At 50.9% G+C, this 23,037-nt stretch overlaps 1 protein-coding gene across 2 annotated transcripts in view; it reads right to left on the bottom strand.

Annotated features, from left to right (window-relative positions):
* The window catches only part of FBN3 (fibrillin 3), a 191,650-nt gene that overhangs the window by 63,682 nt on the left and 104,931 nt on the right, over positions 1-23,037 (bottom strand). Inside the window, exons 8-13 of one of the 2 annotated variants that reach the window (XM_067554076.1) lie at positions 21,310-21,435; positions 6,593-6,745; positions 5,612-5,809; positions 4,016-4,198; positions 3,068-3,187; positions 83-208 (exon numbers count right to left, since the gene is read on the bottom strand). In XM_067554076.1, coding sequence (XP_067410177.1) covers positions 83-208; positions 3,068-3,187; positions 4,016-4,198; positions 5,612-5,809; positions 6,593-6,745; positions 21,310-21,435 — 906 coding nt within the window. Of the gene's footprint in view, positions 1-82; positions 209-3,067; positions 3,188-4,015; positions 4,406-5,611; positions 5,810-6,592; positions 6,746-21,309; positions 21,436-23,037 lie in introns of those variants that run through there. The other variant, XM_067554085.1, reaches the window with a different exon arrangement.

The following is a 23,037-nucleotide window of genomic DNA, read 5'->3' as shown; positions in this document are numbered from 1 at the left end:
CATCCCTCCCTGCCGGCGTCCATGGTGTGAATGGAGCCAGGAATCGGCCCCACCTGAGGCCTGCAGCTGGTCTCACACTTACCGACGCAGTTCTTGCCGTCGGGGGTGATTTCGAAGCCGGCGTTGCAGATGCACTGGAAGCTGCCGTCGGTGTTGACGCAGCGGCCGTTCCTGCACATCACGCCGTTCATGATGCACTCGTCGATATCTGGCAGGAAATAAACACAGCCGGGTAGCAGCAGGCCCACGAGCCGCTGGAGCTGGTCTCACCCCAGCAACGACACCTGCTCCCCACCGCTGGAGCCAAGGCCTCGTGGCCATGGCTGACTCCTAGCAGGTCCCGTGCCCAGGGAAGGGCAGGTCCCGGCTCCGACACCTGCGCAAGGTGCCACTCCCTGGGGGAGACGTGCCCTGCACTCCTGGCCACAGCCGTTCCCAGGGTTGGAGCCGTAGGGCCCACTGTGACTGGCTTTGCCAGCCCCTCAGCTTCATGGTACAGCCCCGGCCTCCTGCCTCTCCAGCAAGCGAGGACCTGATCCGTAGCCTTTCTACCGACGGTGATGGGCTTTGGATCTGGCCTAGTCCCACCAGAGAACCCCCTTCGCTCCTTTCCCGCCCCAGCAGTTCCTCTGCTCTGCCCGAACAGGGCCTCGGCCTCAGCACAGCGAGCGGCGGCTGTGGTGGCAAGGCTCACGGGCACAGCCCCCATCCCACAAAGCAGCCCTCCCACAGGCGGGTGTGCCGGGCGCTGGAGCAGGGCGTGCAGCCGTGCCACGGTGTCCAGCCGCCAGGGGAGAGGGGGCGGCAAAGGCAGCGGCGTCTCTCCCCGGGGTGCCAGGGGAGAGCAGAAGGGGAACCAGCAATTCGTATTAAAACCAGTCAGGAGCGGGCAGAGCTGGCGGAAGTTGCTTTTGTTTTATTGCCCTGGGGGAAGCTCAGTGGCCTGGGACTGTCCCAAAGGAAGGGGGAGGGGCAAATGGGCAAGGTGGGCGTCGCTGTGGGCGGCAAAGGGATGGCGTACGGAGAAAAGGTCAGGGAAGGGGATTTGACACACAGGGCATCGGCTAATGACTCATGAGATGCCAGGCCTGGTTCCCAGCAGCAGGGGGGCAGAGAGGGCTCCGAGCCGAAGCAGGAACAGGGGCAGGGGCTAAGTCGTTTTAAGAGGTTCTGGGTGCCTGAGCCAAGCGAGGCCTCTCCTGTCACCGCGGTCTTTGCATAGGAACATGGGTCTGGCCAGCCTGGATCAGAACTGGTGTCACGATAGCCCACGCGCCTGTCGCCGGTGGCAGCTAACTCTGAGACTGGAGCTGCGGTCTGTGTAATGGACAGTCCTGGAATAACCTGCCTGGGACAGGGGCTTCTTCTTAACCCCCGTCAGTCAGTGCTTGGTTCCAGTCCCCCCAGAGGAGGGTTTGAACCCGTTAGAATTCTGCACCCTGTCCACTGTAGCTGTGGTTGTTCTGACTGTCCTGCCTCCATTTCGAACGCGGTTCAGAATCCAGGGGGTCGATCAGACCTTATCACAGCTAATTCTAATTACAAGCTGTGTGAAAAATCTTTCACTCAGTTAGCAGTTTTCAATCGGTGCCCAAGGTCCCTTCTTGTGGTATGTGCAAGGGAAAACCAGAGCAACCTGCAGCCCTACCATGTCCACGTTCACACATATCCTTGCTAAACCGAACAGTTCCCAACTTCTCATGCAAGAAACTCCCCAGGTCTCTAACCATTTGCTCTGCTGCACTCCGAGCCCTCTCTCTTCCTGCGTTATTCATTCAGGGCTGTGCTGATCAGACTGGAGCACTGCCATCCAGGCGGAAGCATCCAACTGATTTCGATAATGACCATGATCATCTCAGTATTATTTTCTAAAGCTGCTCAAAACTGGTCTTTTTCGTGACGTTTTTTTTTTTTTTTTAAATGAAGAGGTTTTATTTTTGTTCCAAATTTTTACAATTTTTTAATGTTCCAATGAAAACATTCTAAATGAGATATTTAAAAATGTTTTGTTTAAATAGTTTTGAGCTTCAAAATATTTCATTTTTCGGGAGAAAATCACGATTTCTTTCATCTTGAATTTCTTTCCATTGGACACAGTGTTTGTTACCTGCTACTTTTTGTCATGTTTCTATTTGTTTACAAACAAAAATGACCTGTCCAGACACACAAGTTGTGTGGCTTTAGCTAGCCTGGCTTAGTTCAAGCCATACAAGCCTGCAGTTATCATAGACAGGGCAGATAGTGATCTCTATAGTTAAAGGGAATGCCACTGACAAAGTGTGTCTCCCGTCACCCCCTCCAGCTGTCAGGTACTCTCAGCTCAAGCGACAGAGGTCTGTGCGGGGGACGTAAAGGTCCCCACCCAGCCAACGACCCCTGGGGGGTATCAATGTGACACCACAAGATGGAATTTCTGGTTTTTTCAGTTTGCTTTTTTAAAAAACCTAGCAAATGGCACCAAAACGACTGAGGTTCCATTAGGAATTGCCAGACTTCCTCTTGCCATGCGTGCGCATTCTGGTACAGCCTCTAATTACATGATCACTTAATTACATGATTGCCACTGGGCCCCTGCCTCATTCTTTTCAGGTAGCTTTTGGAGGATATAATCCCACTCTGTAGATGCTTATACTGGCATAGCTTGCTCCTGTATAGGAAAAGGAACGAGCTAAACTGGCGTAAGGCACCTTCATCCTGATATAACCGCGCCCACAGCAGGGCTTGCATAGATTTAACTAGTTTGTTACAAATTTACCCCCCATAATGAAAGGAGCTAAATTGGAACAAGCCCAGTGTGACAGCTCCCTCCTTGTCAAAGCTGGGGTGGAGCACTCCCCACAGCACGCTCTGCACCTCTGTGCAAGACACATAACGCATCTGCTGCCCTGCAGCGCACAGCTGATTTCTGGGCGTGCCGGTCGGGTCTGCAGGCTCTCAGAGCTCTGGGCAGGAGACTGGCTGCTCCTGGGCACTCGTGGCTCTGTTCTGAGCCCTGCCCCTGACGTGCCAGCCTCTGAGCAGCTCGCGTGTCTCGTACCAGCCCTGCTGTCCCTGAGAGCGGACGTACCAATGCAAGCCTGCTTGGTGGGGGTGCTCTGGAAGCCCTCGTGGCACTTGCAGTGGTAGGAGCCAGGTGTGTTCACACAGTCGCCATGCACGCAGGGGCTGCTGGAGCATTCGTCCACATCTGGAAGGAAAAGGGCATGAAGCTGGCAGCCACCCCACCCCTGGGAGGGCAAAGCCAGGGCCCAGCGCTGCCCAATGACCCTTCCCCAGGGCCCCACAGGGGCACCCAGACCAACCCCAGCTCAGGAATGTGAATGCTTATAGGTCAGCCAGGGCCCAATCCTGCCGGTGCTGAGCAGCATTACCTCAGTTCCTGCTCAGCACCCCTCAGGATCAGGCTCTGGATCAGCCCCGCCTGCCAGGTCAGCGTGAAGGGGACAGTGGGGGCGTAGCAGGGCACACAGGGCTCCACGGAGCCCCAGAATGGAGGAGCCATCTCCAGCCGGTTGTTGCAGAAGCCAGTGGAGCCTGGGGGTCAGAAAGCCCTTGGTGCCCATGGCCCAGAGGCGGCTGGGGCAGTAGGAGGAGGACTGGGTAGGCTGACGCCTGGAGTGGGAATACCCCAGTGCCCCCATCCCAGGTGATGCCTTTGCCTGGGGGGTGATGGAGGGAGAACACGTGGATTCTTGGGGCCCGGCCACATGCAGCAACAGGGAACTAACGTGATGGCAAGTCTCTTGCTTGCCCATGATCAGACTGTAACAATCAAAGGAGGGAGGGGCCTCATAGGGCAGGGTACATCTCCTCCCCCCGGCCCTGCACCGCAGTGCCACGAGAGCGCCCCCACCAGCTGCGGGACCCCCACCCCTTAGCACTGTCCCGGGAAGCTCAGGCTGGGGGCAGCTGCATCTCCGAGACTGCCAGGGAGGCAAGGAGGGGCAGCAGTCTGCAGCAGACCGGGGCCGGGGCAGGTGGGGCAACTGGCCTTGGCCAAGGGTCTTCTCCTCACCAATGCACTCTCCACGCACGTCCTGCTTGTAGCCCATGTTGCACTCACAGCGGTAGCTGGAAGGGGTGGGGATGCAGCGCCCGTTCAGACACAGGTTGGTGAAGTGCTTGCAGATGTCGATGGTCTGGTTTAAGGTGGCCGTTCCTGAAAACCACAGAGAGAAGAGACCCTGGGGGGCAGCCCCTCGCTCCCTGCTCCCTTCCTTCCCCCCCAGGCTCCAGGTGTGGGGTCCTTGCAGGCTGAGAAAGGCCGGAACAGAGAGGGGAGAACACCCATGTAGGACAACAGGCCTCCCAGTATCACCTGCAACGCACAGGCCGTCTCCACGCCGCCCCACCTGCCAGGGACTGCGGGCCGGACTCAGGCACATGCCTCCTGTGGACTAGCAGAGGCTGGCACAGGCCCCACAGCTGTGGCCCCAGGCTCATGCTGCGGGTGGTGCATGGAGGGGAGGATATGGGGGAGCTAAGAGGTGCTTCTTGAGCAGCCTGTCTGGGCATATGACAAAGGCCCAAAGCAGCCGCTCCCCAGCTCTGAGCTATAGTGTCAGGCTGGCTGCGGACTCAAGAAAATGTCAGTCGCCTCATTGGCTGCCCTTGGGTCACCCGGTCAAGCTTTTCTTTGCAACGCTGAGGCTAAAAGCTGAGGTGCCTGCCTGATCCCATGACTCCAGGAGCCAGGGCCTCGAGGGCCTGTGCCTTAAACTAGCCCTGGTCCTCATCAGGATCTTTGGGCTCAGCGAGTGTAAGCCAAGTCACTCACTCGGCCGCCCCGGGGCACTTTGCCCTGCTGGGTCTGGCCACAGGGGTCATTATCTCCACGCAGGAACTGGCAGCAGTGGCTCCTGCATAGGCCCCGAGCACCTGGCATTTCCGGTAGGGCTGGGCAGAAATTTTCCATCAAAACTTCTTTTCAATGGAAAATTGGCCTTTTGACTAAATGGATGCGTTTGTTCACTGCACGCAGTGCAGCAAAGCAATGTACACTTTGTAGCTGGGGGGACCCAGGCAGAGGGGTGCAGGGATGGCCCTACAAGGAGTGAACAGCTTTTTCCTGGCTGTGAAGACCCAGCACCTTCTAGAAGGCTCCCAGACACTTGTCAGAGCAGACTTTAAGTGACTGGCCCAAGGGCATATAGCACATCAGTGGCAGGACTGGGATCAGAACCCAGGACTTTCTGATTCCCTTCCCCATGTTTGCTGCGACAGCCAGTGCCCCTCACCCTGCCTGTGCCCTTGGTGGGCCGGGGGCCCTTGGCTGGTGGAGCTGTGGTGGGGGTGGAGGAGAAGGAGCCGCTGAAGCTCTTTTCCAGTTCTGCAATTAGAAAGACATTCTCGCTGGACGGCAGCTGCCTCATTGGCGCTTGGCGCCAGCCTGGGCCTCCTGGCTGTGCCAGGAGACGTCGTGCGATCTCAGCATCCTGCACAGCGTTAGTGTCACATCCCATCACTCCAGCCGTGTCAACCCCCCCAGCGTCTGGCTAACAGCGCTGTTCCCAGCGCGTGGGCAGCGCAGGCAGTACATGGCGTGTGAACACACGGTCTAAGGTATGCGGCCAAGCCGCTCCAGCGCTAGGAGAAAGGAGTTTCCATTTACCGATGCTTGAACTTCCAGGGCCCATTCCCGGCAGGCCTGGGATCCCGCCTTGGCCGTTTGCCCCATTTGGGCCAATGCCTCCAGGTCCGATGATTCCAGGCCCGACACCATTTGGCCCAAACCCAGGAATTCCAGGGAAGCTGCCAGGGAACCCCGGCACCACCGGGAGCCCTTCGATGCAGAGCCTGCGATGCTCGTCTGAAACAAAACGGCTGCCTAAGCATCACTCCAGCACCACAGGCCGAGCCCAGCTGAGCCGAGCGTCCCTGCCCGTCTCAAATTGGGAGGTGGAGGGTAATGCTGGTGGGAAAGCAACAGTGGCTTGGTGCTCAGGGGAGGCCAGCAGGAAGCAGGGGGTCTGTGCCTGCCTGGGGGCAGGGAAGGCAGGGGCCTCTGGGGAGGGTGGGCTGGGAGATACGGCTTTACTCCCCTTCATCAGGGAAGCCTGCTGAGGCAGGCCTTGTGGCTGCATTTTGGCAGTAGCTCCCACACTACAGTGAGGGGCAGAGCTGTCCGCTCTGTGCGGCACGCCTGGGGCTACCTGGCGGGGCTTCTTCTGCTGCTACTGGCTTTCCAGTGGCAACCCCTGTAAAGAGCTCGGCCCTGCTTGATGGAGGGGTAAATGGAGGCCAGAGAAGAGGATGTGCAATCACACAGCAAGGCAGAGCTGGAAACAGAAGCCCAGAGACCTGACTGCCAGCTCTCTGCATCAACGCTTCGCTCGTTGTCAGCTCTTCACAAGCCCCAGCAGCCAGGGGAGCGGGGAGGTTATGGCCGCCGCTGGACCCTTCTGCTGTTCTTTTGCAAAGGGGGCAGGGGGCAGAGGGCCCTTACTCCTGAATTCCCTGGCTTTGTACCATGCAATGTATTTGTGCCACTGCCTCCACTAAGCCCAGCAACTCTGCCCAGCACAGGTCAAGGATGGGCAAGAACAGGTCACAGGCAGTGGGACACCAGTGGCTTTCCCACGGTGTTGCTTACCGGATCCCCTGACGGGGCACATCTCAGGAGTCTGCCCGACGGCCCAGCAGCGCCCGGAGTCACAGCAGCACTGCATCTTGGTGTATTGGCCCGGGAGCTCCCCAGCGCAGCGCCCGCCGATCAGCGCCGAGAAACAGGTGCCAATCCGCTGGTCTGCAGCAAGAAGGAGCAAGAAGAGTCGCAAGTGAAGGGGCCTGTTAAGGGAGGTGCCATTCACCCAGCCAGTCCAGATCAGCCTCTCCAAGGGAGACAGAAGGTGTGGAGCAAGAGAGGAGACTGGATCAGGGCTGGACTGCAGTTCTGGCTGGATGGGGATTGGCTCTGATGCCACCTTCCTGAGCATGTCCGGCTGGAAAGATAAAACGTGGCTACCCCAACATCAGGCACCAACGGGTTTATTTGGGCATCCGAAGGTCGTAAGTGGCCTGATCTGCAGCTTCCGCTGCGGGCGATGGAGGCGGCAGCTGCTCAGCTCCTCTGTCCCCAAACCCCACAGCTGTCAGTTGTGGCCCACGTTCCATGAGAAAGGTGAGTCTAGCTCGAGGGAGATGGACGAGCTAGAATACACTGGAAGAGAAGCAGGTGTGACACACCGCACCCCATGGACACCCTTATGGTGTGATTGTGTATCATTCATGCTCACCCTCACAGTGTAACTGTGTATTGTCTAATGCAAAGTACGCCGTGTAAGGTGTTTTTGGAGTGCTCAGACACACTGAACATTATTGCTATAGTGATATGTTTCTTGCAGTGTCGTATGTATGGTTATGAAGCTATGAAGCTATGTATGCGTCTCACAAGGCTTGAGGCGGATCCAGGCAAACACTAAAAACAGGGAGGTAGTTCACACCTCCCTAAACAACCCAGCTCTTCCAGGAGCAATGGACGAGCCAAGCATCTGATAAGGTGATGCTCATTGACTCTGGATGTGGAGAAGACCATGCAGGAATGCTTTTGGTCACCTGACTCTGAAGGGGCAGGGCTGAGGCCCCAGGAGGGGAGCAAAGGGACATTTGAAAAGGGGGGACATTTTGGCTGCTAGCACTCACTCTCTCTCTTGCAATCCAGCTACAAACAAAATCAAGCAACTGAAGCATTGATCACAGGGGAGAGCTTGTTTGGAGGCCGACCAACCAGCCTGTGGTGAGAATCGTCTAAGACTATAAGGCTGCTGAAAGTGTTAACCATAGTTTAGAATGCGATTTGCCTTGTGTTTACTTTTGATTAAATTTGAAAAGCTTCTCTGCTTATAATCACTCTCTCTCTCTCTCTATATATATATTTGTTTGGTCTATCTAAAGCAGTGCATGCGGCTTAGTATGTGTCAGAGACTTCATTTAAAGTGACAGAGCTGGTGCATATGGATTTGTTTGATAAATTGATGAACCAATGAGCTTGCAGCGTCCAGTGAGCAGCACTGAACTCTGTAATACAGACAGCAGTTCCTAGGGTTGCACCTGGGACTGGAGGTAGTTGCTGGGGTCATTCTATTGCATAATCCCATGAGTGGCTGGCCAGAATCTCTCAGTCACTAAATTAAGGGCCACTTGCTTGCAGGAGGCTCTGCGTGGGGTGACCCAGGAGTGGGGGTTCACACAGCACAGCAAGTGCAAGACGGGCTCCAGGAGTGAGGGATTGGGGTGACACAGCGATACACAGTCCAGCTTGCAGAGGGGAACGTCACAGTGGGTGAGGCTGGCCCCGAGCTGGCGTCCCCTCCTGTTTCATTGCCTTTCCAAACACACATGCTAGACTCAAGCCAGGTTTCTTTACACACTCATTTGTAGATGACGAGAGTATTTTCCGGTGAGCCCACCGTCACAATCCCCCACTCCAGAGACTGATCTGACCCTGATTCATTTCACTGCCTCCCCACCCAGAGTTTACGCACTAATGCCATTTCCAGGGGGGGATTATCTAGGGCACCCATAAAAAAACACTCTGCATTAGCAGCTGAGTTTGGGGGAGGGCAAAGGGGGGTGGAAGTGGGTTAGACGGATATTTACTCCACAGCAAGAGCTTCATTATCCCTCCACGACTGAACAGCACCTCTTTATCCCTTCAGCACGGCTGGGCAGGCCATCCCTTCTGAATAAAAGCCACCTCAAATATCCAACAGTGAAGAGATCTCTGGTGAAGAGATCTTCGCTTTGGCACCTCTAGGCAATAATAGTAATACCTTCCACAGCAGCTGGCTTCCCCTGCCACTGGTGGCCTCCCCCCCAAGATCAGGACCTGGGCCTTTGCAAAGATTTGATTTTTTGCACCTGTCTGAAGTTCCTGATTTCAGGCTGGGATGGAAAGGCCGGTGAATTCTTGCCAAGCTCAGGCCCACCCAGAAGCAGGGATCACACAGGACAAAGGCCCTCCCCATCAGCATCCCATCCCAGTCCCTACATCACAGATAATTCCAAGAAGTTTCCCAGAGAAGCCAGCCTCTTGCTGTTCCTGGTGCCTCTCCCGGGAACCCCGTCTGCCTGTTCTCCCAGTGATCTGTGGGGAGCTTGCTCCACGGCCAACCCACAGTGCCCTGGCTGCCTGCGACAGACTGGATGGGTTTTCCGAGGCCTTAGCGTCAACACTCTGATAACCACCCGCACCCCATGTCTAACACCCCTTTCCCCCGTTCTGGCATCTCTGAAATCCCAGCTTTGCCTCTGCCTGTCCTACCACATGCTCCATCTATGCATCAACAGACCCACCAGATGGTGGCGCAGTCTCCAGCTCTGCCACTGATGGGGACAGGCAAAGGTGGCAAATATGGCCAGGTCCTCAGCCCCTGTGAGACCACTGACAGAGCCCACTGACAGACCCACTTGATCCTGGGGTAGACAGGGGGCCAATCTGGCCCCTTGTGCCAGTTGGAGCAGTCTCAGGGCATCTCTAACTCTTGCCAGCTGAAATAGTTCCATAGAGACAGTTCTGCTGGCTGTGGGATGGGCAGAGCACATTGCACTTCAGCTCTGCCCTCACATGTCCCCTGCAACGAGGGGAAGGCAGGATGGACTCACACGGGAGAATCCTCCTGCCCCTGCTCTGACAATGGTCTCACAGGGGCTGAGGACCTGGCCGTATTTGCCTGCAGAGACAAGCCTCATGCTGATGACTGTGAACAATGCAAGTGAGATTAATGCTATTGCACAAGTAACATATGCAACTCAGTACGCGGTCTAGATACTCCAGACCCCGTTGAATCCCGCTGGGGTATGTTGTAATTGCTGAACCTCCAAAGCGACCCTAAGCTGAACTGTAAAAAAGAATGAAAATTCATACACTGTTACAATACCCACAAAAAATAGACCAAGTTGTTTCTGACGATGAATGTTATCAGAGGTGTGAGAAAACCAGACAGAGAAGCTAGCTTAGTCCAAACAGCCTTTGTATATAATTCAAGGGCTATGTGAGATCAGACTTGGTAAACAAGATCATGTGAGAACAAAATTACCTGTGCCGAGTCTGGCCTAAATGGCTTTCATTGGTGGGCAACATAATGGGGATAAAAGATGCCACCCACTCATCTCCTTTGTGAGGTTCTTAAAAAGAGACTTAAAAAAAAAGAATATTCCCGCAGCTCATCCCCCGACCTGCCAGCACTGCAGCTTGTCCCATCTCCATTTCCTCCACCTCCAGTGGGCAGGAGCAGGCCAGGCGAAGGACTTTCTTCCCCACAGGATGGCTGGCTGGCTAGGCCCTTGTTTAAAGAACTTTCTTTGTTACTTGTGAGTTCTGAAAACCAGCATGACCTCCAGTCCTCAGCCCATTGGCGGCAGGGAAACCTATTTCCCCACACCACTGAGGCACGTAAGAGCCTGTACAGTTTTCCCCTCCATGGCATTGCTTTCTGCCCTCCTTTTTTTCTCCTGTCTTTTCCCTCATTCTCTTTTCTTTTCATCTGATCCTGAAATCAGCCAGACTGCATTTGTCTAAGCCTGCCTTTGCCTTGTCTAAGGAGCATGAATCCAACCAGATGATATCCCTGACGAGAGCATGATCCAGGGTCAAAACAGCAGGTGCCATGGTCGACCTGCCAGCCAAAGCACTCATTCATGACTAACCAGCCATCCAGTGTTCCAAAGACATCAAACAAAGTCGGATTCCCCCCAACTTTTCTGTCCTCTCTCTCCTCCACCTTGCATCTGTCTGTCTGTCTGTCTGTTAGAAACAGGAGAAGTGAATGCCCTTCACACATCAGGAGTGAAAGTAAAGTTAGCACTTTCTTTTTCATCAAAGAAAGGTTGTTCTTAAAATCAAACTCGAATATTTTGTCTCCAAAAGGGGAGAGACTTTAAAGGTTTTGATTGTTTGTTTTGCATAATCACTCAATTTCAGTTTCAGTATCAAGGCTTGTTTTAATTTCTTGTTCTTTCTTGTGTTTGATCAATACATTTTCAGTTTTAGAATGAAAGCTTATGGGTTTGCCAAGCAACTGAGCAAACTAAGGTCTCTCTAGAAACCCCCTCCCCAAACCTGTCACTCTTTATAAAATCTTTCACTGTCACACATTAAACACCTTTAACTCCCTCGGCCTTTGAGATCAATATCATACAACAGGCATCTCTGAGCAGCAAGCTATGCAGGGATCAGGGATAAATAGCTGGCTAGATCATCAGGCTCAACGGGTAAGTGATTAATGGCTCGATGTCCAGTTGGCGGCTGGTAACAAGCAGAGTTCCCCAGTGGTCAGTGCTGGGGTCGGTTTTGTTCAACATCTTCATTAATGATCTGGAGAATGGGGTGGATTGCACCCTCGGCAAGTTTGCAGATGACACTAAGCTGGGGGGAGTGGTAGATATGCTGGAGGGTAGCGATAGGATACAGAGTGACCTAGACAAATTGGAGGATTGCGCCAAAAAATCTGATGAGATTCAACAAGGATAAGTGCAGAGTCCTCCACTTAGGATGGAAGAATCCCATGCACAGCTACAGATTGGGGACCGATGGGCTAGGCAGCAGTTCTGCAGAAAAGGACCTGGGGGTTACAGTGGACAAGAAGCTGGATATGAGTCAGCAGTGGGCCCTGGTTGGCAAGAAGGCTAATAGCATATTGGGCTGCATTAGTAGGAGCATTGACAGCAGATCGAGGGAAGTGATTATTCCCCTCTAATTGGCACTGGTGAGGCCGCATTTGGAGTACTGTGTCCAGTTTTGGTGCCCCCACTACAAAAAGGATGTGGACAAGTTGGAGAGAGTCCAGCGGAGGGCAACAAAAATGATTAGGGGGCTGGAGCACATGACCTATGAGGAGAGGCTGAGGGAACTGGGCTTGTTTAGTCTGCAGAAGAGAAGAATGAGGGGGGATTTGATACCTGAAAGGGGGGTGCAGGGAGGATGGAGCTAGGCTGTTCTCAGCGGTGGCAGATGACAGAACAAGGAGCAATGATCTCAAGTTGCAGTGGGGGAGGTCTAGGTTGGATATTAGGAAAAAGCTTTTTCCCTAGGAGGGTGGTGAAGCACTGGAATGGGTTACCTAGGGAACTGGTGGAATCTCCATCCTTAGAGGTCTTTAAGGCCTGGCTTGACAAAGCCCTGGCTGGGATGATGTAGTCGGGGTTGGTCCTGCTTTGAGCAGGGGGTTGTACTAGATGACTCCTGAGGTCCCTTCCAACTGTAAAATTCTTTGATTCTATGATTTTTACTCTCCTCTCTGATTTCACAGGAAAGAGACGCTGGCAGCAGATAGCAGCCATGGCAAGTCAGACATTCAGATCCAAAAAGTCTCTGTTTCCCATCCCAGCAATGTCTGCTGCTTGAACTTGCAGTTCTCCTTGGACTGGCCCCTGATCTCTGTGGCTGGATCTGGTCAATCTCAAAGCTTGTTCGCAGTGAAGTGCATATGCAGTTGGGTGCTGCATTCTTCTGGTCTTCCGTATGAAACCGTTGTGCAGTGGGGCTGTGCTCTCTTGAGCAACTGCTGGGTTGCCCCCCAGAGCAGAGTGCATTTCAGGCATGGAAGAAGTGGTTTGTATATACAGGGTAGGTCATTATGCTAGGCCTTTAAAGTCCTTGGGGGTGAGTTTGTGTGCAGCAGCTCTCTCTTGCTCTCTCAGCCCTGCTTGGTATCTAGGCACTCCTAGGTGGAGAAGTCCCTGGCAATTAACGGAGGATGCATCAACACAGCAGTCGCAGACTGTGGGTTCACCTCGTGCACACATACCAAACTAACTTGGCTCAAGATATCTCAGGGGCCAAGTCAGCGAAGCCGCGGCAGCACGGGTTTAATCATGGCCTAACTGCTGTAGGAACTGCCTGCAGGAGAAGGATGAGAAGAATGATGTCATGATCTCAAGATGCTTGCGCAGTGACATCACAACACTACTGCGAATGGTAGTGATGTCATCCTGGGCTCACTCCTGCCCTGTCATAATCGATCGGGTTTTTGCCGTTGGCTATAGAGAAGCTGCAGGGGGAGGTTCTGCCAGAGGCTCACAAAACCCAAAATACATTCGGGTTCGATGAGTCTTGCAAAAGCTGTGACCATTGGGCCTGCTCCTGGTGTGTGGGGCTGGGATCCTGGGCCCTGGGAGATACGGGGGTCAGTGATGCACCTACCTAGACGGGCCTGGCTTGAGAAAGCATCCTCGGGGGAACAGCTGAAATCTTCAGCTACTTCAACTCTTTTCCCTGGTTTAGGAAGCAAACTAATGAGGGGGAACGTCCAGTCTGATTGGGTGTTAGTGGTTTTGTAGCTACATTTGCCAGCAAGTTGACAATTCCCTGAAATGTAATTGGAATTAATTGCACTGGGGTGATTTGATCTGTGCATCGATGTAAATTTCATCAGAGAACAGTGACCCCTTCTTAAAGTCAAAGTGATTAAGCCAAGTGGGCCTTTTATCAGATACTTTCTATTAACCACTTTATTGTGCTAGCTCCATAATGTATCCCTAAGTGGGGCATTTCCTCTGGCAGAGGAGACCACAGAAGGAGATAAAGGTTGAGAGGATGGAAGCCAGCCAGGAATTCCTGCTGCTGACACTGATTCACCCACCCGGGGTTTGCACGGGGGTAGCCCATGAGTGGAGTCAGGTTCTGAGTCTCTGTTAAGGGCAGGGAATGGTGGGTGTGTCTTTACCTACCCCCCAGGAATGCTGGATGGAGTAAGTGGTAAATGTTGACACAGCACTTGGGACTTAAGGATCATTATTAAATAGCTGCCTCTCCGTGGGCCTGGGAGGTGGGGAAGAAAGGCTCTGCTGTCTGGATCCAGACTAGCTAGGCTAGGTGCAGTACTGGGAAAGGCTGCAAGGGTCGCCATTCCCTAAATGATAGACAGGCCATGTAAGCAAGGGGAAGAGTCCTCGCTATACAATTTACCTAGCTGTGTCGGGGCGGTGCCTGTGGATGACAGAGGACCATGCTGTGTTTGGAGAGGACACTCCCCCCGCCCGCCCCTCCACACTTCTGTGGGATTCTCCCCATTGGCACAGCTACCCTGCACCGTAGCAGCTGCCCAGCATGCCCAGGAGTGACCTAGGCTGCAGCTGGCATGCATCCCCGCAGGCAAGCCGAGGGTGGGTGGCAGCTCTCTGCATTTGCGGAGCGGTGGGTGCGACTCAGTCCCTATGAACTTGCAGGTACTTGGTTTAGCACACTCAGATGTCTTTGCTGAGCTCCTGAAGCGGTTGTAAGACTCTCTCTGAGAAATTAAGGTCAAAACTAATTTAATCCCTACTTGGCCAGTCTGACTCGTAGCAGACACGCGGATGGTTGGAAAGTACAGTAGGTCCATTTAGCCAATTCCTGGCCTCTTGGCGGGACCACCCGCAGTTCAGGCCCTAGGCCTGGGTGGTGTTATTCCGCTTGATTTACAGAGCCATTAAGCTGACAGGTTAGCGTAGTGATCTCACGAAAGTGAACAGCATTGAAGGCAAAAAGGTCCCAAAATTCCACAGAAGCTTAGCCGAAGCAGGAGGCAAGAGAGAGAGAGTTGAACCTGTGTTTGCTTAGGGTTAGCAGCACCCCAGTTTGGGGAGAGGGGATGGAAGGGTGTGGTGGTTTGCAAAACACTGGCAGGAAGGTTCACAGGGAGTTGGAGATTTCTTGAGTACAAGCTGGGAATGAAACCTGCGGTGTCTTGCTCAGAGTCATGGCAATCTGGCAAGGGAGTGGGGATGGCTGGGGTTTGCTTTTCTTTATCAAACTCAAACCACAGAAATGCCTAGATGTCAATGTTTCCTGCCTGGATGGCAAAACAAAGCCGAGAGCCTATCTTGAGGAGGAGAGCTGCGCAGGAAACAGTTTTCCCAACCCATGAAACTTCAAGATTTCAAACATTTTCCCCTTCTGCACTGGAACAAAGAAGAGACCTTTCAAAGTTTTTTTTTTTGAAAAAACACACACGGAGCAAGAAACCCCAGAATAGCCAGGCACTTAGCAGACGAAGAAGCCCTCCAGGTTCAAGTCCCTCCTCCTTCCCCTCTTTCCATCCCTCAAAGCATGATTTGGCTGGAGGGAAGGTGTGCTGTGCTAGGAGCCAGGAGAACATGTGTTCTACATTCAGCTGTCCTACCAACGGGTGTTAACAATTATGTGTCCTTCACAGCACTTAGTGAGTAAGGCCTCACTTCCCATTACAAGTTTACACACACTGGGAACGGAGCCTAGATCTTTAACCCGGCAGACCTAAGAGTCAACTGCTTAGCTAGATATTCTCTCACAAAGGCTCTGCCATGGCCAGTGACTCCCACAATGCACCAGCCAGCTGCACCAAGTGGGGAGACTGTAATGCATCATGGGATATGTAGTCTGACCAGGCAGCCTGGCCCATGGAGATGAGGGAGATAAGGCACCTGCATTACCACTCCCTTGGATGTCATTATAAAGCAGGTTGAAAATAAATCCTGCTTTTAAATAGCTACCTGACCTGAAAATTCAAAGTGAATGCGGAGGTCCTTGCACCCTGGGCTGTCATTTACACCATTGCAAAGGGAACAACGAATTCTGATTGACTGTTTCACACCCACTTTGCAGTCACTGTGACAATGTGATGCAAGTGCATAGCAGTGAAAGTCAAACTGGGTTCTTTCCATCCTGGGAACCAGTGCCAGGAAATAAGGCTCCAAGTTAGGCCCTCGGATTACACCTGCACGTTGAGCTGGGGTGAGACATGCTTGCGCTAGTGCTCATCAAGCTAACGCGCTAAAATAGAATGTAGCTGTGGCAGTGCCACGGAGGAGCTAGCCGCCACCAGCGCATGCCTCGGCATGTATTCGGGGCAGCCAGCCTGTCCCACCTCTTGCACTGCCATGGCTACATTCCATTTCAGGGCGCAAACTCGATTCTGAGCTCATGTGGGGATGTTGTGAAGGCCAAGACTGTAAGAGGGTTCAAAAAAGAACTAGAGAAGTTCATGGAGGGTCCATCAATGGCAATTAGCCAGGACTGGCAGGAATTGCTGTTTGCCGGCGGATGGGATGGGCCACGGGATGGATCACTTGATGATGACTTGTTCTATTCATTCCCTCTGAAGCACCTGGCATTGGCCACTGTCGGCAGACAGGATACTGGGCTAGATGGACCATTGGTCTGACCCAGTAGAATCATAGAAGATCAGGGTGGGAAGGGACCTCAGGAGTCATCTAGTACAACCCCCTGCTCAAAGCAGGACCAACCCCAACTAAATCATCCCAGCCAGGGCTTTGTCAAGCCGGGCCTTAAAAACCTCTAAGGATGGAGATTCCACCACCTCTCTGAGTAACCCATCCCAGTGCTTCACCACCCTCCTAGTGAAAAAGCTTTTCCTAATATCAAGCCTAGACTTCCCTCACTGCAACTTGAGACCATTGCTCCTTGTTCTGTCATCTGCCACCACTGAGAACAGCCTAGCTCCATCCTCCCTGGACCCCTGGGGGGAACATCCGGAGAGTATAGCCGTTCTTATGTCTTCTTGAGCTTGGCATCACAGCCCAGCTCCCAGTGACACTTTCACAACCTCCACTGACTTCCAGGAGTTAGCACAGTGACTGAAAGTGACACTGGAATGGAACTTCAGTTAATAATTCAGCTGATGATGCCCAAGAAGAAAGAAAGCCCAACTCACTTTCCCTTAGCTCGAGTTGTCAGGGCCAACAGGAGTAAAAAGCAGTAAAAACATAACAAACAGCAGACAGATCTGACTGTGAATGCCATGGTGGGGGGTTTGGATCAAAGCACAGTCACTTCCCGGAGTAGAAATGCACTTGGAAGGGGATTTTCAGTTTGAAAATGATTCTTTTTAAATTCTATGTTTGCAAAACACATTCTCCAGTAAAACATCTCAAAGGATGTTTGAAAGAGTCTCTTTTGTGAGTTTAAACAAATGGTTTGACTATTAGAAAACAGTACCACAAAATATTCATATTACTGTATTAATTCTAGCCACACGGAGGAATTGGATTCTTCCTGTTAAACACAGCTGAGTGGACATTTCAATCCATGTTTAATTTAAAAAGAACCTCACTGATTTTTCACCGTGTCGGCTGCTGTTTGTTCATTTTTTTCATTTCACCCAGAAAGCACAACGAAAACAGACTAGTCAGTTTCACTCTTTGGTTCTCCTGCCTTAGCTCAATGCCGCCAGGTTTGGGCGGCAAATGTTTGAATCCAGAGAATGTTTGAATCCAAATAGAAAAATATTTATCTCAATGAAAAATGTGAAAAAAAGAAATGTGACTATATCACAGTTGCCATTCATAGAGTCACAGATTCTAAGGTCAGAAGGAACCTCTACGATCCAAAATGTTCCTATGTATCAAGCATTACTGCACAGTGGGATACGAAATACTACAGTTATTTCCTGGTCTAAGTGCAGACAAATGACTGTGGAAGTCAGAACAGGGTCTCAGAAACTTGCTGGTTACTCTGGGTACACGGTGACTCTTTAATGGTGGCCACTTTATCTTTTAATATTAGGTTTTGCAAAATCTTTATTCTACTTATTCTAAGAAACATAAATTGTGGGTTTCAACTCCCTCATACACGCTCTAAATGAATTAAAAAAATTCCAGATAAAATAAGCAGTGCTTTCAAAATCTGGAATGTGATGCCAGGACCCCACAGATGTGTCTGGATGAATTGCCAGAAAAAACACTGTCTGTCCCAAGCCGTGACAGCGCATGACCAGTCCATGTTAGCTCAGGGAAATGGCTCTAGCATGATGTATTGACTTTGGAGTCAGTCACAGACCACTAGAGCCAATTAGGCTTTACACTATTTTTAAACCTTGGGATCCTAATTCTATTTACTTTGCATTTCATGATGCATTGGACAAGCATGAAAGGTGTTAAATGTCTACATTTCTCATCCAAAAAGCATTCCCCCACCTCTCCCCCCGGCATTGACTTGTGTATGGCAACATGGGGGATATAAGGAAGAAAGGAATTTCATTCTTGTCAAACCCTATTAGCCCGTCTACCAAAGTGACTCTGTTACATTTTATAACGTTTGCTTTTCGTGACTGAAATATGATCATTTTTAGTCCAGGTTCGACAGATATAAAACAGATTGGAAATGAAATGAACTCAGTAGCATTTCCCAGGATTTCCAACAGAGAATTCTACTGTGTAGTTTCCATCCGTCTAACAGTGACCCCATCTCTGCCTCATTTCTAATGAGTGTTCATTTTAAACACTGATGTCTTTGCACCGCTCAAGATGAATGAACTTCTAGCACTTTGAGACAGATTATGGAGTTCATATCTATTACAGTAAGTGTCCCTACCGAGAAGATTAATTAGAGAGATGATTTGTTTACCATAGAAACTATTGTCAGTTACTGAGAGAAATGGACTAGCTTATATTTAAGGTTTGGGAAAGAGTTTCCATCTGTTAAACACACTAGATTCACTCTAGGCTCCAAGATAGGATGTAGGACTGGACCTAAGTGTAGGAAAATCTTTCCTGAATTCCAGTCAGTTATGCTGTAAGAGGTATAGAGAACAGAGATGCCTTGAATGATTAATAAGTATTAATTCCTCCTTGCCCTCAAAAATGAGAAAAGCTATCCATCTCTGGTTATCCCAAAATAGGATCCACCTAGCAAGTAAAGACAAAAAGAAAATGGTTCACATCATGAGAGACACTTTATTTAAGGACCCACAGATCAGCTAAGTTTTCTAGTTCCAACACTCCCCAAGAACAGAAACTAAAATGGCTAAATGCGATGATTGTTAATCATCCAGGCAAGAATCTCTCATAATTTACATAGGTATAAAACTCTTTCTCCCTCCCAACCTAGATAAAAAGAACTCCAGAAAGTTACCAGGAAACAGTCACACATCGCTTTGCTATGCAAAGTACCCATTGCACACTATGAGATTGAGCTCAAGAGATGGGTGGGGAAGCCACGAGTTAAACCAATTAGAATGAATTTGATGTGAGACAGAAGGTCAAATGGGGATTACCCCAAGAAATCCAAATCACATGTTTTCACCCCAAATGATAAACTATACGTTTGTTTGCTTTATACATCAAATATCCCATGGATAGCCTCTTTTGTCTTATGTCTTTCACACCAAATTGGAAGCTGCACATTTGTTCACCTTGTGAGTCAGATCTACAACTCCCTGTATGTGGCCAGTGTCCCTTGCTCTGCTGTAAATCCTAAATAACATGAAATGCGTATGGATGATCCCAGCCCGTGGGAAGTGTGTCCATTAGATCCGGAAGATTATATGGGATGTAATTGGTTTTCATCACAAATGTGGCACTCTAGCAGCAATAGGAATAGGAAAGAGGGAGGAATGTCGAAAGATATAAACCAGAGTATAAAAGTTGTTTGCTTAAAAAGAGGGAAATTCTAATAATAATGTGGGCTAATGTTGAAAAACAATCCTGGAAATGAATAAAACATAAAAAGCCTCCGATAAGAAAAAGATCCAAAGAAAGTTATTCTGCACCAACACCATCCACTGGATACTGACGGAAGCAGCAGAGAAACTAGAAGCAGAAATCTAAACACGAAGGGTGTGTCTACACAGCAACTAGAGACCCGTGGCTGGTCATGCCAGCTGACTCCGGCTGACTTGGACTCGGGCTGTGAGGCTGTTTCACTGCTACGTAGGAGTCTGGACTCAGGCTGGAGTCCAGGTTCTAGGACCCTGCAGGGTGGGAGAGTCCCAGCCCAGAGCTCAGGCACCAGCCTGAAATGGAAGTATACAGAGCAGTGAAACAGTCCCACAAGCCCGTCAGCCGGGCCAGCCAGCCAGGGGTTTCTCTTTGCAGTGTAGACATAGCCTCAGCTGGCATGTATCCGACAGAAATTGGATAGTGATCCCCTTCAACAAGCCCTGGAGCCAGGGTAGGTAAAAGCGACTTGAACCTGCAATGAAGCTGTAGAATCCAGAAGTGCGTCAATGCCCAGATCAGCCTGTGGGAAGGAGTCTCCCTCATCCCAGGGCTAGCAGGATGAGAAGATGTCAGGAGATTACATGTCAAAGACTGTGTTTCTCCTTCTATTCTTGAATGTAAATAACTGAAGGTTATCTTGCTACGTCTGCACTCTCCAGCGAGCGCTCTACCATACTTTAGATGTTAGCTAATGGTATAGGTATGCCCTGTCTTCCCTTAAAAGTCCAAGCAAATCGGCCTAAGAGAGATTTGAGTCACAACTTTTACCAACTGCTTTTGATATGCTAAACTTGTCCCTTTCAAACCAAATAGCAGGGAGCACACTCTTGAAAATGTCTTGATGTCAAGCAATGCCTTACTCCTTGGAGAAATACGGGTAGGGCGATAAATGTGTTGGCTACTAAAGAACTGATGGCTGGTGTCATAAGTAAAGGTCATAAGAAATCTTGATGATGTGCATTGTTCCTTGGTGTATCTGCCGAGCCTCGACCACAGTCGGACAATTGCTTGCAAGGTTTTATTGGGTGTGTTCAGTACATAACTAGAACACTGGCTGCGTCCGCACTTGACTGGTGAACTGTTGTTTGCACACTGAATTCACAAACGGTTGACTGGTTAATAATAACCACATGTCCTTATTTGAGAAATACTGTTCAAGTTAAAAGTTCATCTGAAAAGAAGCTAGCATTAAATTAGTAAACTAATTTCCCTGGACTCAGTAAAAAGGGACTATCCTATTTGTTTCCATTCTAATATTGGCAGTAACACTCAACACATTGGTAAATCTAGTTTGTTAGATGTCAGCCTTAATATCTAACTGGCACCTCAGCATACTCACAAAACGGACCCCCTTTTTCATGCTCACAATGAGAGGCTTTGAAGTATAAACTCCTTGGGCCAAGTTCAGAGCTGGTGTATGTAGGTGCACTGAAGTCAATGGGGTGACACACTTACACCAGCTAGGCACATGTGAGGTCTGCAGCTCAGTGACTGGGGAACATATGGCCCTGGGAGTCACTCTACAGCCAGACAACAGATACCAGGGGAAGAATGCAGCTAAATTGCTAGCTGGTGTACGTCTGGGTAGACCTGGCGGCTGCTTGTAGAATGGGTCGGTGTGCTCAGCACACACTGCTGGTCTCGCTAGCCTGTGTACCATGTTGTTGAAGCAGGTTTTCGAGCTGCTTTAAGAGGGTCCAATGCTAGCTGTCCGCATGCTGATGTAACTGCTACTAAACAATGATCGTTTTGTTTCTACAGGGCACTGTGTGACATTGACAGCTTTCTATCTAACTCTAATGACATAACATTCCTGGCCAGGGTTGAACCGTGGATCTCTGACTCTAACAAATGAACTGCTCCTTTCTAAGCCGGAGCGGTCTGACGGCTTACCGATGCAGCGTGATCCATCGGAACTGGTCATGAAGCCGCGGGGACATGTGCACACATAGCTGCCTGCCGTGTTCGTGCAGTCGCCACCGTCGCACACGCTGGAGATCGTGCCACACTCATCCACATCTGGAAAAGAACAAGCCACCAGGGATTAGTCTTCTGTGCAAAGACGATTTGCAACACCTTCTCTCCTGATCTACACAGAAAGTGGGCCCTGGGCCAAAGGCGGCTATCTTGAGAAGAGCACCTGGAATTCCAGGCTGACACCTGCAGTCCCAGGGGTCCTGACTGGCCTCCTGCCAGCGGTTTGGGTGATATCTTGAGCTGAAGCTTTTGTAGGATCTGAACATTGTGATTATCCCTCTCCCCTCCATCCCCATTATTCTGCATGGCCCTTCACCCATGGGTCTCAGCTGAGAACAAAAGAGATGAATGCCAGGAGAAAGCCTGTTCTGGGGTTTCCTGGCTGACTGCCAGCAGAAACCCTGGGCTCCTCCACAAAACCTCTCCTGCCAGAAGCTCCCGTTCAGCTAGGCAGAGACACCAAGGGAAATATCTGATCTTTGCTGCACTTCTCTGCCTTCCAGCTCCTCCCATTGCTAAAACACCCACTCTTCCTACGAAAGGGCCGTGCAGGTATCTGCCAAGCCACCCCCTCCACATGCTGAACCAAAGCCATTGCACGCTCTCCTATGGCCACCGGGCAACTAAGCAAACACTATTGTTGCCATGGGCGTGGCAAACCCTGGGCCTGCCCCCTCTCCATCCCAGCCAGTAGGGTAGCTCAGGCACAGGGGGAAGTGGCTGTTGAACCATCTTCAGATGTTACATGAGTAATGAACCACGCGCAATACGCCCTGCAGCCACACAGCCACTTCCATCTGAGCAGGTCAAAGCATTTCCCAAATGTCAGTGTTGCCCCCAGGCTATGAATGGATAAAAGGAAGCCCAGAGAGGCCGTGCCTAGCACAGGGCTTACACAGGAATCCTGGGGCACAGCTGGGCCCAGGAGCCAGTTCTGCTGCTGCTGCACCCTGAGTTGTAGCTTCAAGAGCAGCTTCTCCCTTCCTATGCCTTTGAACCCCACGGTTCTGGAACAAGTGGATTCTGCAAACAGGTGCTAGCTCCCAGTGCCTGAGAACAGGGGGACTTGGGTTCCTAACTTCAGGGGTGCACGATTGATAATCTGACCCAGTTTAAGAGCATTATAGCCAAGAACTGAGCAGGAACGAGCAGATGTGCTGGAACTGAGTGGGCTCTGGAGGTTGGTGGGACATGAGCCTGGAGATTCACTGGGTTTCCAGATATCCTCCGGCTAACATCCACAACAGCAGAACCACAAATATTTGTCATCTTATTTATTTCTCTTGCTTCCTTTTCGCTGATTGCATGCCCCAGCTAGTCTAGCTCCCTGCAAACACAAGCAACCGCAGAGGAGGAACCACACAGATAGCTCATAGGCTGTAAGAGGGGGAGTCAATTATATTTTGTCAAGGTCCACATTTTCTTGGTCAAGGTATAGTCAAGGTCCAGACTCCAGAGAAAGAAATAAAACACCCAACAATAATCATGATAATAATAATCAGTAAATAAAAAGATTTTGGGGTCTGTTCAAAAGCATCTGGTGGTCCAGATTTGGCCCACAGTCCACCTGTTACCTACCCCTGGGCTATAAGGTATCAGAAAACAACACAAGGGAAAGGGGCAAGGAAAGGGAATAAAGTTCAG

Source organism: Emydura macquarii, unplaced genomic scaffold, assembly GCF_026122565.2.
Source record: "Emydura macquarii macquarii isolate MOO-44397 ecotype Brisbane River unplaced genomic scaffold, CSIRO-AGI_Emac_v2 contig_306, whole genome shotgun sequence".
In the NCBI taxonomy this organism is placed as follows: Eukaryota; Metazoa; Chordata; order Testudines; family Chelidae; genus Emydura; species Emydura macquarii.
The sequence above is the reverse complement of the archived record's forward strand: the minus strand, read 5'-3'. Positions and strand labels throughout refer to the sequence as shown.